Below are 13953 nucleotides of genomic sequence, written 5' to 3'. Positions count from 1 at the left end.
GCCCTGCCCCTCGAAGGCCTCGTCTGAGAGCGCCGCCCCTCGTCCCCACGCTGAGGGGGAGCTCGGGCAGCGACGCTCTGTTTCTGCTGAGCCCTGTAGGAGGAGCTCGTACTCGGCTTGGGCTGCTTGGTGGTATCAGCAGCAGCCCCAGGGACCTGGACCCGGAGAGGGAGGAACTGCTTGAGCGCCGCAGCTTGCTTTTTCGACTCCTGGAACCTCTCGGTGACAGTGTGAACTGCGTCACCGAAGAGGCCTCCAGGAGAAAGCGGCGCATCGAGCAGAAAGGCTTTCTCCCTCTCCTTGATGTCTGTGGGGTTTAACCATAGATGCCTCTCCGTAGCCACCAATGCTGCCATGGAGCGGCCCACACATCTGGCCGTCTCCTTGGTGGCCCGGAGAGCTAGATCGGCTGATGATCTTAATTCAGCGATAATATCACCCCCCACAGCATCACTACCGTCCAAATCCCTTAGCAGGTCAGCCTGGTATGCCTGCACGATAGCCATCGTGTGCAGGCATGCAGCCGCTTGACCCGCCGCCGAGTACGCTTTACCCACCATCGCCGACGTTGTTTTTAGAGGTCTGGTGGGTAAAGTCGGGGCCTTCAGGGACGATGCCGAGGAAGGCGAGAGATGGCTCGCAAGCGTCTCTTCAACCTTTGGCATCGCCCCATAACCATACTGTCTCAGCCCGCAAATGTTGCTGTAGACCGAAGTCTGCGGGCTGAAGACACGATATGAAGCCGGTCTCTTCCACGATCTTGCCACCTCGGTGTGCAAATCGTGGAAGAACGGCAGGCCCCGTCGCTGAGGTTCTGAAGCGCGAGACGGCAGGAAGCGTTCGTCTAGCTTACTATGACGTTTTCTTCCTGCCTCAGATCTTTCAGTGGGCCAGTCGATGTTTAATCTGGCCACTGCTCGCGTCAAAACCTCAACTAGCTCCTCACTAGCAGGGGACTGAAGTGGCGAATCTTCAGTATCGATACTTTCAACGTCCACCTCCTCAGAGCTGGACAGATGAAGTACCGGCGGCTCTCTCGGGGGGGAAGAAACCGCCATGCGTGCTTCCATGCCCCGAGAAGAACCGCTGGATGGAGCAGGTGAGGGCAGAGATAAGGCAGCGCCCGTCTCTAACCCCTCTGCAACATCCAATTGTGATCCCCACGACTGCAGCCTCCGCTCCGCCTCGGCGGCAGCGGGACCAGAGCCGCGGGGAACACGAGCCGAGGCACCCTCCTCGAAGAGTGCCCGGCGGGAGCGCAGCGTTCTCAGTGGCATACGCTCACAGTGCTCGCAAGCAGCCCCCTCGAGGGCTGCCTGGGCATGCTGTGCTCCCAAGCATGCAACACAGAGAAGATGTGTGTCCCCGCCCGTGATGTAGCGTGGGCAGGGAGGAACACACTTTCTGAAATTGCTGCTTTCACTCGCCATTTCTATCTATTTATTTTCTCTTTTTTCTGTTAATATATGTAATATTTAACAAAAAGGGTGGAAAATCTCTGCTTTCTTGTATAATAGACAGACAAAAACACCAAATAGACAGACAGGTTCACACAGATCGCTTGCTGAAGGCTCAGAAGCTAGTTCCTGTTTGTTTTCACGGACGTTTTATAGCTTCCGGTCGATGACGTCATCACGCCGACGATCGATCTTTTTTCCGATGGAATGGTTCTACAGGCGCTTCACGACGCATTTAAACAGAGGCGTTCTCACAGCGTTTCGACGCAGCTCGAGTTCCCCGAAAGGGAAATATATATATATATATATATATATATATATATATATATATATATATATATATATATATATATATATAATATTAAAAAAAACTCAAAACACACCGATTTAGAATTCAAACCTTTATTATGCAATTACACACTAGCGTCATAAAACTGAGAACAAGGTCAATGACGGGAAACAAACAAGTTTGCCACATGCTTATATTTTTCCCCACTGTAACGGCACTGCACCAATGTCTGAGTTAAAGTACTGGCACAGTTTATTCCTGAGCTGTTTGGCATGTGTAGTACTGTTGGTTTTGTGTGGCAGAGAGGCCTGCTGTAGGCCGGGGTCTTGTCTCCATCTTCCTGGGACAGTGTCATGGTCTAGTCCTTCCTGGTCGATTCCTTCCATGTATACTTCACCGCACTCTGTACGCAGAAAATTGTGCAGAGCACAGCAAGCCAAAACAATGTCCTCCACTTTGCCAGTGCTTTGAATATTCATGGTGGTTAGAAAGACTCGAAAACGATTTGCCAAGATGCCAAATGCATTTTCAACCACCCTTCGAGCTCGCGAAAGCCTGTAATTGAAGATGCGTTGCTCTGCAGATAGCCTGCGGTTCGGATATGGCTTCATGAGGTACTCCTTCAAGGGAAATGCCTCATCTGCCACAATGCAGTAAGGGGACAGCTGGTCAGATTCCGGAAGTAGTGCAGGGGCAGGCGTGTTGGATGTTCTTTTCTCCAAGGCATCCTGCAAGGAGCATCCACCAAACACGCCACCATCTGAAATACGCCCATTGCAGCCCACATCAACATACAGGAATCTGTAATTGCTGTCAACCAGTGCCATTAGAACTATGGAAAATGTATGCTTGTAGTTGTAGAATGTTGATCCCGTTCCTGGTGGGGGGCGGATGTTGATGTGCTTCCCATCCAGAGCACCCAGGCAGTTTGGGAAGTTCCACTGAGCCTGGAATCCAGTCGCCACTTGTTGCCACTCTTCCACTGTGTCTGGGCACTGAAGAAGAAAAGAAAAGTTTAAAGAAAAATTTGTTTATTTTGTCCCACCCTTGATAACTTAATAATTTAGGCATGTTTCACTGTCATAATGTGAACAAAGTGCACTGTAAATGTTGAAGAAAAAACAAACAGACAGATGCATACCTTAAGGTATTTCTCTTTTAAGACCTGATAGATTGCTGCACAGGTTTCAGGAATGAATAGCTGAATTGTAGACATTCCCATTCAGAACTGGTAAGAAAGGCTCTTGAAGCTTTCCCCTGAAAAGATAACAAATCACAAAACTCTTATAAATACTCATTATACATTTTTCACACCTCATCCAGAGTCAAAAGAAACACTATGCATTTTCATAATATAAAACCAGATTATTGTTAATTATTAAAGATATGGTTCTTTAAACAACCAGAATTAAGTGTCACGCGTTGACTTTTTATCAAGTAGGCAACAATTGCCACCCGAAATCAAATTATTTTCACTTTCATAACATTTAACAATAGTTACACCAAAATATAGACGACAGAAAATGTTTTGTAATGCCATGTTCAAACAAAGAATAATCTTCAGTTTGCTTACCTGTTGCCAAGAACCGTAGTGTAATCATCAGGCGCTCCCCTACGGAGATACAATCCCGGTAGTTCGTGTTTCTCCTCTGTATGATTGGACTGATAAGTTCCTTTAACATGTGAAACTGCATAGGAAAAAGCCGAGCGAAATTTTTAAAATCTGAGGTTTCAGCTAACTCAAGCTCTCGACACAGGTTCGCAAAAGCCCCTTGAGCCTGTCTCTGGCGTATCCACGGTTTCACCCATCTAGTGTGCTTTCTTCGTATTTTTCGCGTCCGCTTCTTCCTTTCCTCTTCCACAAGTAGAAGACCAAGGGCTGACAACGTCAATGCCATTTGCAATGTATCAGACATTTCTGAAATGTGCACGGATCCGTCTGTGTGGTGAACGAGATTCTAGGCTGCTTTATTATTTTATACCTCTTCCGGTTTCACGCTATGAATAACGAAAACAGACTACTGCCCCCAGCCTGTACGGAAAGGTATTACATCTGACGGAGGCGCAGAACGGACGTGCTACTTGGCCGTCGGATGTTGAGCGTCGGCTTGGTGTGTCAGGGCAACTTTGGACCCAAGAAGCTGCCGACGTGAGCGAACGTGAGCCAACTCAGCAGTTTGCTTTCGTCGCCACTAGTTGGTCGGTGTCGGTCAGTGTCGGCTTGGTGTGTTCCGACCTTAAAACTTTGACTAGAGTAGTTTGATGGTACAAATCAAACTGTGATGGCACGGGGCCTCAAAGCATTGATTTTGGAAATTGCATACATTGTGCAATTACATTGTGATCTGTACATGTGCCACTGTGGTGATTACCTGGTGCAAGAATGGCCAAACCATTTCCAGTTGAGTGTGAAGACTGCTGTTTATTGTTCAGAGCAACTACAGGGCCACAGTGCAGCAGATCACCAGCAACATGTTAAATGTGCCCATTTCATGCTAGTGATTTTTTGCACTGTGGTCCTGCGGTCCCTGTGAAAAATGCACAACAGTCTCCCCTCTGACAATAATGCACTGCGAACATAAAACAAGACTGGGCACCACTTTAAATGCATACTCTATATAGTGGCACATGAACAACCCACCAAGCCCCATGCCATCTCTGTTTGTCTGTTATTTAACTTCAATAAATCTGCTTTGGAATAGGCAATTTTGCCAAAAAAAAGTACAGCTGCATGAAGTGTTCATCCTGTGACCTGTGGACATTGGCTTATCTTCTAGGTGACAGTAGCTGTGAAACTTCATTTTATGACCATGACTGGCATTATAGTTTTGATGTTCCATGGCAAAAAATGCCAGCAAGTTTCATGGAAAAGTTGCAAAATGGTCAAAATCTGAGAGAAGACAGTTGGTCCGCATTGTTGCTTCTGAGATCCTGGAAGTCAGCAAATGTCCAGCAAAAAAAAACAATATCAGAAATAGCCCGACAAATGGTGATTGCATACCCAAAATCTTTCAGAGATGAGATTAATTCCCAGGTTGTAGGAAGTGGATATGATTCTCTCCTCAAACAACTGTTGTGTAGAATTGACCATTTTAAAAGATCAAATGCCATTAGTACACCACTTTGTGGTACTCTAGAAGTATCAACAAAGAAACAAAAATTGTTATATGGTTGTATAAATTCTGATCCACAACTGCTAGTTGGAGAAACATCTGAATTGCAACAGGAAAAGAAAGAGAAGTTGCTAGTAATGTTTCAAAATAATGAAAGTGATGTAAAGACAATCTATGACTTAATGACTTCTACTTACACCTATCAAAGAAACAACATCCAATCTGGAAAGGAAACCAAAGATTTACTTGATGAATGGCCATATCTTTTTCAGCCAGCAGGAATGAAAGCACACTTTAAAGAGCTCACTGGCATTGACATAAACAACTGCTTTGAAGAATCTGCTTCCAGTAAGTTCAGAAGAATATTGGAGTTCCCTTTCGAAAGGGAACTCGCGCTGCGTCAGCTGACGCTACGGGGAACGCCTTCAGCGTGACAGGTGTCTGAAATCGCTATCAAATCACAATCCTACTGACCGTCGGCAGCTGGTGATGTCATCACCGTGCGACCAGGAAGTATAAAAAGGCACCGTGCCAACATGACAACATCCTTTCGTCTTCAGGGACTGTTTTGTCTGGTTCGCTGGAAAGTCAGAATGAAGTGCACACGCAAAGTGAAGGGAGCGTACAGGAAGTGCGCTGATCCGTGTCCCAGGTTTCTCACGCCTGAGGACACACACACCCTTTGTGTGCTCTGCCTGGGGGAAGAGCACGCGCGGGAGGTCCTCGAGGGGGCTTCCTGCGCAAACTGCGAGCGTTTTCCGTTGAGGACACTCCGCTCTCGCTTGGCCTTCTTCTCGAGGGAGGAAGAGCCAGCATCTGGGAGCGGTCCCGCTCAAGCTGAGGCTGAGCGGCGCCGTCTGTCCTGGGGCTCCCAGATGGACCTGGCTCATCGTCTGGCGAGTACAGTTCTCGCGGACGATCAGCCAGGTCGCGAGAGCAGGCTGACGGAGAAGACCAAGGGCTGACAACGTCAATGCCATTTGCAATGTATCAGACATTTCTGAAATGTGCACGGATCCGTCTGTGTGGTGAACGAGATTCTAGGCTGCTTTATTATTTTATACCTCTTCCGGTTTCGGAGGGCCTACCCCCTGATGCGTCGTCAGTCCGTGCTTTTCCGGTAGATCAGAGGATGGCTGTGGATGAGGAGGAAAATGAAGCTGAGGCTGAATCCTCCCAGCCATCCTGCCCCGTGTATGGGGAGCTGATAGATGTGATGGGGCGCACGGCGCTGAGACTTCAGCTGCCGTGGCAGAGAGCCAGGGGAGAGGCCGCCCGCCCTGACAGACTGGGCGATCGGTTTCTCCCCGACCATAGCGGCCCAGCTCCCGGGAGCCTTCCATTCCTCCCCGACCTTCACGAACAGGTCGTGGGGGCATGGAAGAAACCCTACTCGGCGCGAATCCATCGACATCAGCGTTTTAACTTCGCTGATGTCGAGGGATTGGCCGAGGTAGGGTATGTGTCGATGCCGCCCATCGACGAGACGTTCGCGAACTATCTCGCGTCTGGGCGGCCATCGACACTAAGAGCTCGTGCCCTGCCGTCTAAACCATTGAAGACGACCTCGCGTCTTAACAGCAGGGCATACACATCGGCAGGTCAGGCGGCGGCGGCCTTGCACACAATGGCAGTGTTGCAGGCCTATCAGGCCGATCTGCTGAGGGACCTCGATCAGGGGGAGGGCCTACCCCCTGATGCGATGGCTGAGTTGCGCCGCACCACGGATCTCTCTCTCCGGGCGGCCAAACACACAGCAGTCGCCATCGGACGATCGATGGCGGCTATGGTCGCCACGGGGAGGCATCTGTGGCTGAACCTGGCGGACATCGGGGGGAAAGAAAAGGCCTTTCTCCTTGATGCCCCGGTCTCGCCCTCTGAACTTTTCGGCACCTCCGTCGAGGCGGTGGTGGGAAAGTTCAGAGAGGCGAGGGCGCGCTCAGCGGCGTATAGAACATGTATTCCGCTGAGGTCCGGGGTGGCGCCCAGGCAGGAGGGTGTCCCTGGCTCTTCGGGATTCGAGGATCACCGACTGGGCCAACGCAGCAGCGTGGCCTCTCGTGCGCCCCCTCCGTGGAGGAGTAGGACGCAGAAGAGGCGGGACACCCGCAACAGGAGGAGGGACATCGGGGAGAAGAACCGCTTCCAGCGCCGGAAGCGAGGTGGTGAGTCTCCGCCCCCGAGGGCGCGGAAGTGAGTTTAGTGTCCCCTCCTTTGTTTTTCTTTTCTTTTCTCTCCCCGGGCGCGCTTTACACCAGGCCGCGCGGGCCGATGATGAGCGGATGTGAGACTCTGACGGCCTGCCAGGCCGGTGTGTGAGAGCGCCCCACCCTCAGGTTAGTGCGACGAAGCATGCATGTTACATGAAGCGATGAGGCACTGAAGACAGCGGGTGAGTCCCCTTTTAGGGCAAACATTCTTCTTTTCAATGCCGTATGTTTGGACTCTATGCTTCCCTGAGGGATATTTTGTCGAAGGAAAGTATTAACAGATGGAAATGTGGGCCTGTAGTTCCCCGGTAAAGGTGGCTAGAATGATGTTTGTATAAACACAGTGGGTGTTTGTAGGCTGATGTTTGCTAGTGTAGCAACAGTTGTTTATAAGGCTGCTTCTCTTCTGGATATGTGCAATATGAGCAGATGAGGCCACCGCACATGCCGCGGGCATGTAGCGGCGATATAAACTGACGTATGTTCTCCTGGCGAACGTTTTTAGCTGTAGCCACCTCTGGGTAGCGGTGGCACCTCTGCTAGTGAAATATCTAGATGAATTTGTGAGGTTAGGCTAGCGCATGAACTACAGTAAGGTCTGTCCCAGTCCTTCTTAGGGCCGTTGTTGTGGGATTATCAGACCGATGCTAGTGCATCAAGTTGGCCTAGGCTGTTGATGGGATGACGGTGGCGTCTCGCGGTGGCATATCGCCCTGGCAGTTGCCCCGGGCTCCTTTGTATCCCTACCCGGCCTCCCCGTAGTAGGGTTGTCCGGCCAATGCCCACCCCCCTTCTGCATTTGGGGGTTGTTATTAATGCAAAAAGGTGTGTAGCAGAATGAACCGCGACTCAGCCAGTGGTCGTGGGGACGGTGTAGGCGTCTCTTCGCGGTGCGCAGTCAGACTGGTTTTGCTAGCCCCGCCCCCCAGAGCTAGTGCGGCCGCCACTTCTGGGCGGCCCCCCGGCTTGGTTCAGGAAATGGCCGGTGGTGTGTGTTCAATATATTTCACTTTTTGCTCTGTGTCTTCTGCTTCACCTTTTAGGCTCGGGTCGAGCTGTACTTCGCAACCATCTGAAAGCATCGGTTGGTAGGATGCTCCCCTGGAGTCGAAACACTGTCACGGCTGACGCCCTTGCGCGGACGGCGGACCGCTGGACGACCAGACGGCCGCCCTGGAGGCAGGTGGCGTAAGTTGTACTCCCCTCGCTTTCGTCGAGGGTACAAGGCATTTTATGCTGAGTGCACTGCTGTGGGCATTGTGTTTTAGGTCCACGCTGGTAGGCGCTGCCTGAGAGACTGCGCCGTCGCAGAAGGCTGCTATGGGCCGCTGGGGTGGACCGACTATAGAAGGCGGGCTGGCGGGAGACGCCAGCCGAGGCAGTCCGGGCAGTTAACTCTGGGTCAGGTGGTAGGCCTCAGTAGTCATAAGTAGGCCCCTAACGGCCTCCCTGTGGATGAGTCCCCAGGTAGTGACTGGATACCCAGTCCTCATCAGCCAGCAGACAGCCACTGTCAGCCCGACTTTAAGGGCTCGCTGAGTTTCAGCACGCCACACATGGCGTCCCCTGAGGGGGTGACCTAGGGTTCCGACCATTGGTTGACAGGATCTAGGCCGCGTTAGGCCTCCTGTAGGGTGAGCCCCGGTTCCCAGGTCTTGCGACAGTGTGCGTGGGTGCTAGCCAGGCGGCTAGCATAGTCTGCTATCAGGGACGGGCCGCTTCAGGCCGTCCTATGGTCGTTTCCCGGCCCTGCGGGGTTTCCGGTGGGATTTGCCATCGGATAAGCACCGTATGTCACCAATCTGATAGGGAACTGCCATTCGGCAATAGGCCTCTCCAGGCCGCCCTAAAAGGACCGGACTGTACGTGGCATCAAACAGGCCTCCCTGGAGGCGAGCCCCGGGAATACAATAGCTCCCGACAGTTTGCACATTGGCTGGCAGGAAGTAGGCCGCTCTAGGCCGCCTGAGGGTGAGCCCCCGAGCTGGGCCGCTCGGTAGGCCAGTGTATTAGGCTGTCAGACCTCTTCGGGCCTTTTTGGGAGGGGATTCCCGGACCAGGTCTCGGTGACAAGCTAGCCACTAGCATAGGTGGCTTCTGGCGTTATAGCCTCATGAGCCCCTGAGGAACCAGTAAAGCCACCTTCCTGCGGCTCTTAACAGCTAGCACTAACGGTGCCAGGTAGAGGTGCCTCCTGGCCTCCCTGGAGGGGAAACGGTTCCCCTAAGCGGGAACGTAGAACTAGCTTTGGGCTGACAGCTAGCTGCTGCCTGCCGTTGGGTCCCGGCCTGGGCCGGTATAACTCAGTGGCGGGCTCGTGCCCTAGCACAACGAGACTCCGTTTCTGCTGCGCAGTCCCTTCAGGACAGGGAACTGGCTAGCCTACAGCATGGTTTACCTACCAAGCTGGCTTAAGAGCTCCCCTCATTGAGGGTCGTCTGCGAGCTTACGGCCACTTGAGTCTGATCAGACGGGCAGGCCCCCCTCGGGGCCTCCCGGGTAGATCAGTCCATAGGCCTTTTTAGGCCTCCTGAGCACCCCTGTAATAAATGTGCTCAGTAGATCCTAGGATCGAGCAGAAGAGACTCCCCTCGATGGCAAGGGTAAGAAGCACTAAGCTGAGTACTGCTCTCCAGGATTCCCGTCTCCGAGTTCCGGTCTGAGGAGGACATTGCCACTTTGCAGTCCCTCAGTCTGGATGCTCATAAGTAGAGCGATGTCCGGAGGCTCTGTAGTAGTAGTAGGTCCCAGGCCCTCGAGCAAGTCGAGAGTAGGAAACCTCAGTTAAAACTTGTTTAGGTTCTCTCTTAGGCATATAGCTTGGGCTATGACCGTAGGGAATGATGTCACTGGCAGCCTGTGTGGCTAGAGGGGGAGTTCAGACTTTCCGCGTACACTCGTACAGGCAGTTCTCACTGCCAGTAAGGGGCGTGCACTCCCCTCAGCATGGCGGCGTGGGTATATCGTTCCCCGTAGCGTCAGCTGACGCAGCGCGAGTTCCCTTTCGAAAGGGAACGTCCCCGGTTACGTATGTAACCTTAGTTCCCTGAGAACAGGGAACGAGACGCTGCGTCACATAGCCATGCTTCAAGGTGTGCCTGCCCACAGTCCCTTCAGACGAAGCGGATGTTGTCATGTTGGCACGGTGCCTTTTTATACTTCCTGGTCGCACGGTGATGACATCACCAGCTGCCGACGGTCAGTAGGATTGTGATTTGATAGCGATTTCAGACACCTGTCACGCTGAAGGCGTTCCCCGTAGCGTCAGCTGACGCAGCGTCTCGTTCCCTGTTCTCAGGGAACTAAGGTTACATACGTAACCGGGGACGTACTTTCAATTTCAATGCACAGAAAGAGCAAGCAGAGCAAGGAGAATCCTCACAAAGTATGGAGCTGGAGGGGATCATGTTTGTGGGGCAGTGATGTTGCTGCTAACCCATTTCAAAAATGACCAAGACCACTTTCTTGTGATGGTAGAAGACACCTCTGTTTCAAGTGATCAGAACAGCTTCCAGCAACACCATGTATAGTAGTGTGTGGTGGGTATTATTTACTATGATCTTGCAACACATTAATTCCTGGTTTCATGTGACCAGAACTCACATTCTGTTAAATATTATGTCTTACTGATTTTGTGTTTGTTCAAAGGAGAGAACCCACTGACAGCCAGTGTGTACATGGTAGCAGTACACCAGATGATTGTAAATGGCCATCTCTTGAGTTTTACAGAAGCCCTGTATCTGATGTTCTCTCTTTACTATATATTGAACATCAGTTACCCTGTAGAACTGGGAGCCACACTAGAATTCTTGCAAAGGTAATTCATAGACTGCATTCCTTTGGCTAAAGAAGCATACAACAATTATTTAAGGATATTGTTTGTGTTGTGTTTTAAAGGTACATTTTTAGGATAAATCCTCATAAAGGTTCCAAGGTGGAAAAGAGAGAGAAAAAGAGAGCGTACTCTGTCATGAGTCTGACGTCAAAAATTGCTGCATTTGACTGGGGAGAGTAACAGGTATAGAAGCTCTGTTGTCTGTTGTGCACTAAAGGACAATAATTTTTATAATTAATTCCAATAAATGTGATGTAATTATCTGTGGCCAAAACTGAGAGTATTAGGTTAAGGCTTGTTGATGTTTCTGCTCTTCTTTTGGTTTGGGTTTTAATTATAACTGTTTGTGTTCCCACAGATGTGGTCTTTCAGAAGATTGACATTTCGCTGAAGAACAGGACCGACCGACTCTTTGTAAATCAGTGCAGTGCTTTGTTCATTTGCATTACTTTGTGATGTGATAAACTTCAAAATGATCAGAGTCCAGGCCCAGTGTTGTTGTTTTTTTTTTTTTTTTTTTTTTTTATTGAACACATTTGTGTTCTGAAACATGTTTTTTCCATTTTCCCCATGTGACATGGATTATCAGAATCCAGGTTGACTTTTTTTTTATTATTGAACAAATTTGTGTTCTAAAACATGACTTGCTGGGAAGGGTTTTTCCATTGTTTGATCTTGAAGGTCTGCTATATAATAAAAAGCTGAAGTTGTTTACAGCAATACTCTGGCTGCCATAATTTATTTTACATATAACATTTTACAAAAAAATTGTTTCAAGAGTATTTTAATTTGTTTTTTTTTAGCATTACTTCTGTCACACAGTATACAAAGATGTCCCTGTACATTTGGTTTAAATGGGGGTGCACGCCGAAGAAGTTTGAGAACCACTGGCTTATAGATTTGGCTTTTTTGTGATTTAAAAATAGCCATTTATTTGCAATGAATATTTACAAAATGTTTGAAAAGTGGAAATAAAGTGCTTTATTAAGAGTGTTTATTAAAAATAAAGTATTTATTGGGTTGGCTTAGGTGTCGGTGTAGAAGGGCTTTTATTCTCACATCAAGGTAGCAACATTTTTAATAAATATAATAATTTTCACTCTAATAATTATTGGATCCTGTTAATCTACAAAAATGATAAGGTGCAACTATTTGCCAATATAGATAGCATCTAGTATTTACACTTATTGAAAATTTGATAATTTTTTTAATGAAAATGATTTACACCTAATGTAAATAGCATTATGTAAAAATGCTGATATTGACACTTAGAAAAAAAAAAAAAAAAAAAAAAAAAAATATATATATATATATATATATATATATATATATATATATATATATATATATATATATATATATATATATATATATATATATATATATATATATATATGATTTTTTCTTAGTGTAAATAGCATCTACAGCTGGTTATTTCAGATTTTGATATGGAAATCATGACAAAGCTTACCTTAACAATAAATGGTTTTCCAGAAGTGGTGTAACAAGTGGGTTGGACAGGAGTGTGTGTTTGGATGAGGATACCAATAATTGAATCGCATACTCGAAATATGACCTCTTTAACCGCAACACACCAGCCGTGAGACTCGAACCGGCGGCAACTCTTGGGTTACAAGCCCGACTCTCTAACCACTAAGCTACAACTGTGCCCCTGTAGTGATAAAATGCTCTAACAGCCACAAGAGAAAACTGATGCCTTTCGCCACTAACTACAGCGGCAAAAGACAAAAAAAAAAAAAAAAGATTTTATAAACAACATAGTCCAGCGCCAGATCGCCTCTTTTATAAACGAACGGTAGGCCTATGTATGACATGCATAAAAATATTAGGCTAAACACTGACTATAAATCAAGGAAACAACATAGTAGCTACATTGTGTCGGATCACCAATGAAGTTTAGAAAAGATGTCTAATGTCTTCAGTGGCACAGGCACTAGTGTGGAAGCCTGGTTTATTTGATGCTTTTTTCAAAGTCCTTGGTTCGAATCTGTATTATATACATTTTCGATGGTATCACAAATCACATCGAAAAGGCATTTATTTTCAACAAAAATAAAGTAGAAATAAAGTGTCTAATGAGTGTTTAATAAAACACTTTATACTGTATGCTGTTAATGTACACAATTACCCAGATGCGAACAGAATCTGCCAAAATTTAGAATATAGCATCTAAGTATTATTTAAACTTATTGCAAACTATCGCGACATTTACATGATGTAAATAATAGAGTAAATAAAGGGGTGGCAGTGGCTCAGTGGTTCAGGTTGTCTACAAACCAGAAGGTTGGTGGTTCAACGTCGCCGTCGGTGTATAGGTGAATGTGAGGCAAAAATGTAAAGCGCTTTGGATAAAAGCGCTATATAAATGCAGTCCATTTACCATAAAATTATATATAATTTTAAATAAATACTTTATTTTCAATTAATACTTTATTTTTAATAAACACTCTTATCTTTATATATATATATATATATATATATATATATATATATATATATATATATATATATATATATATATATATATATGTGTGTGTGTGTGTGTGTGTGTGTGTGTGTGTGTGTGTGTGTGTGTGTGTGTGTGTGTGTGTAAATCACAACTGTTGCTTTTTGCACTTAGTGCATAGTAACTGCCTAATGCACCTGGAAAAAATGTAGGCTATATTTGGTGTTAATGTATGCATTTTTAGTGGTATTTCACTGTTCTGATGAAAATGTGATATGACTGAAATTCTACTGGTTTTCTCTGTAAAACTACACATTTTTCAACTCTTACCAAAAAATATACAGGAATGTTTTTTTAAGGACATTTCAGAATAACACTAGACAACAATTACTGTTATTTAAAAGAAAATGTCATTATTTTGCAGTAACAAATTTAATTAGTTAAAACACTGGAAAAATGTACATTAGATGTCAAAGTTAGCATTTTTATGGAATTTCACAGTTCTGATCAAAATGTCATAATACTGTTAAAATCTACAGGTTTTTTTCTGTAAAAATACATTTATTTTTAACAGTGTAGAGC

The 13953-nt window shown here is 47.0% G+C and overlaps 1 protein-coding gene across 1 annotated transcript; it reads right to left on the bottom strand.

Moving 5' to 3' along the window:
* Positions 1-1937: 1937 nt before the first annotated feature.
* LOC137071632 (uncharacterized) lies at positions 1938-3446 on the bottom strand. Its single transcript, XM_067439814.1, has 2 exons — positions 2888-3446; positions 1938-2741 (listed from the first exon to the last, which is right to left on the bottom strand). The coding sequence occupies exons 1-2, from the start codon at positions 2966-2968 to the stop codon at positions 1938-1940; spliced, it is 885 nt and encodes a 294-aa protein (XP_067295915.1). The 5' UTR covers positions 2969-3446.
* Positions 3447-13953: the final 10507 nt, after the last annotated feature.

The sequence above is a fragment of the Pseudorasbora parva genome, chromosome 3 (assembly GCF_024679245.1).
Source record: "Pseudorasbora parva isolate DD20220531a chromosome 3, ASM2467924v1, whole genome shotgun sequence".
Lineage (NCBI taxonomy): Eukaryota > Metazoa > Chordata > Actinopteri > Cypriniformes > Gobionidae > Pseudorasbora > Pseudorasbora parva.
Note: the sequence above shows the minus strand (reverse complement) of the source record. Positions and strands in the feature narration are given on the sequence as shown.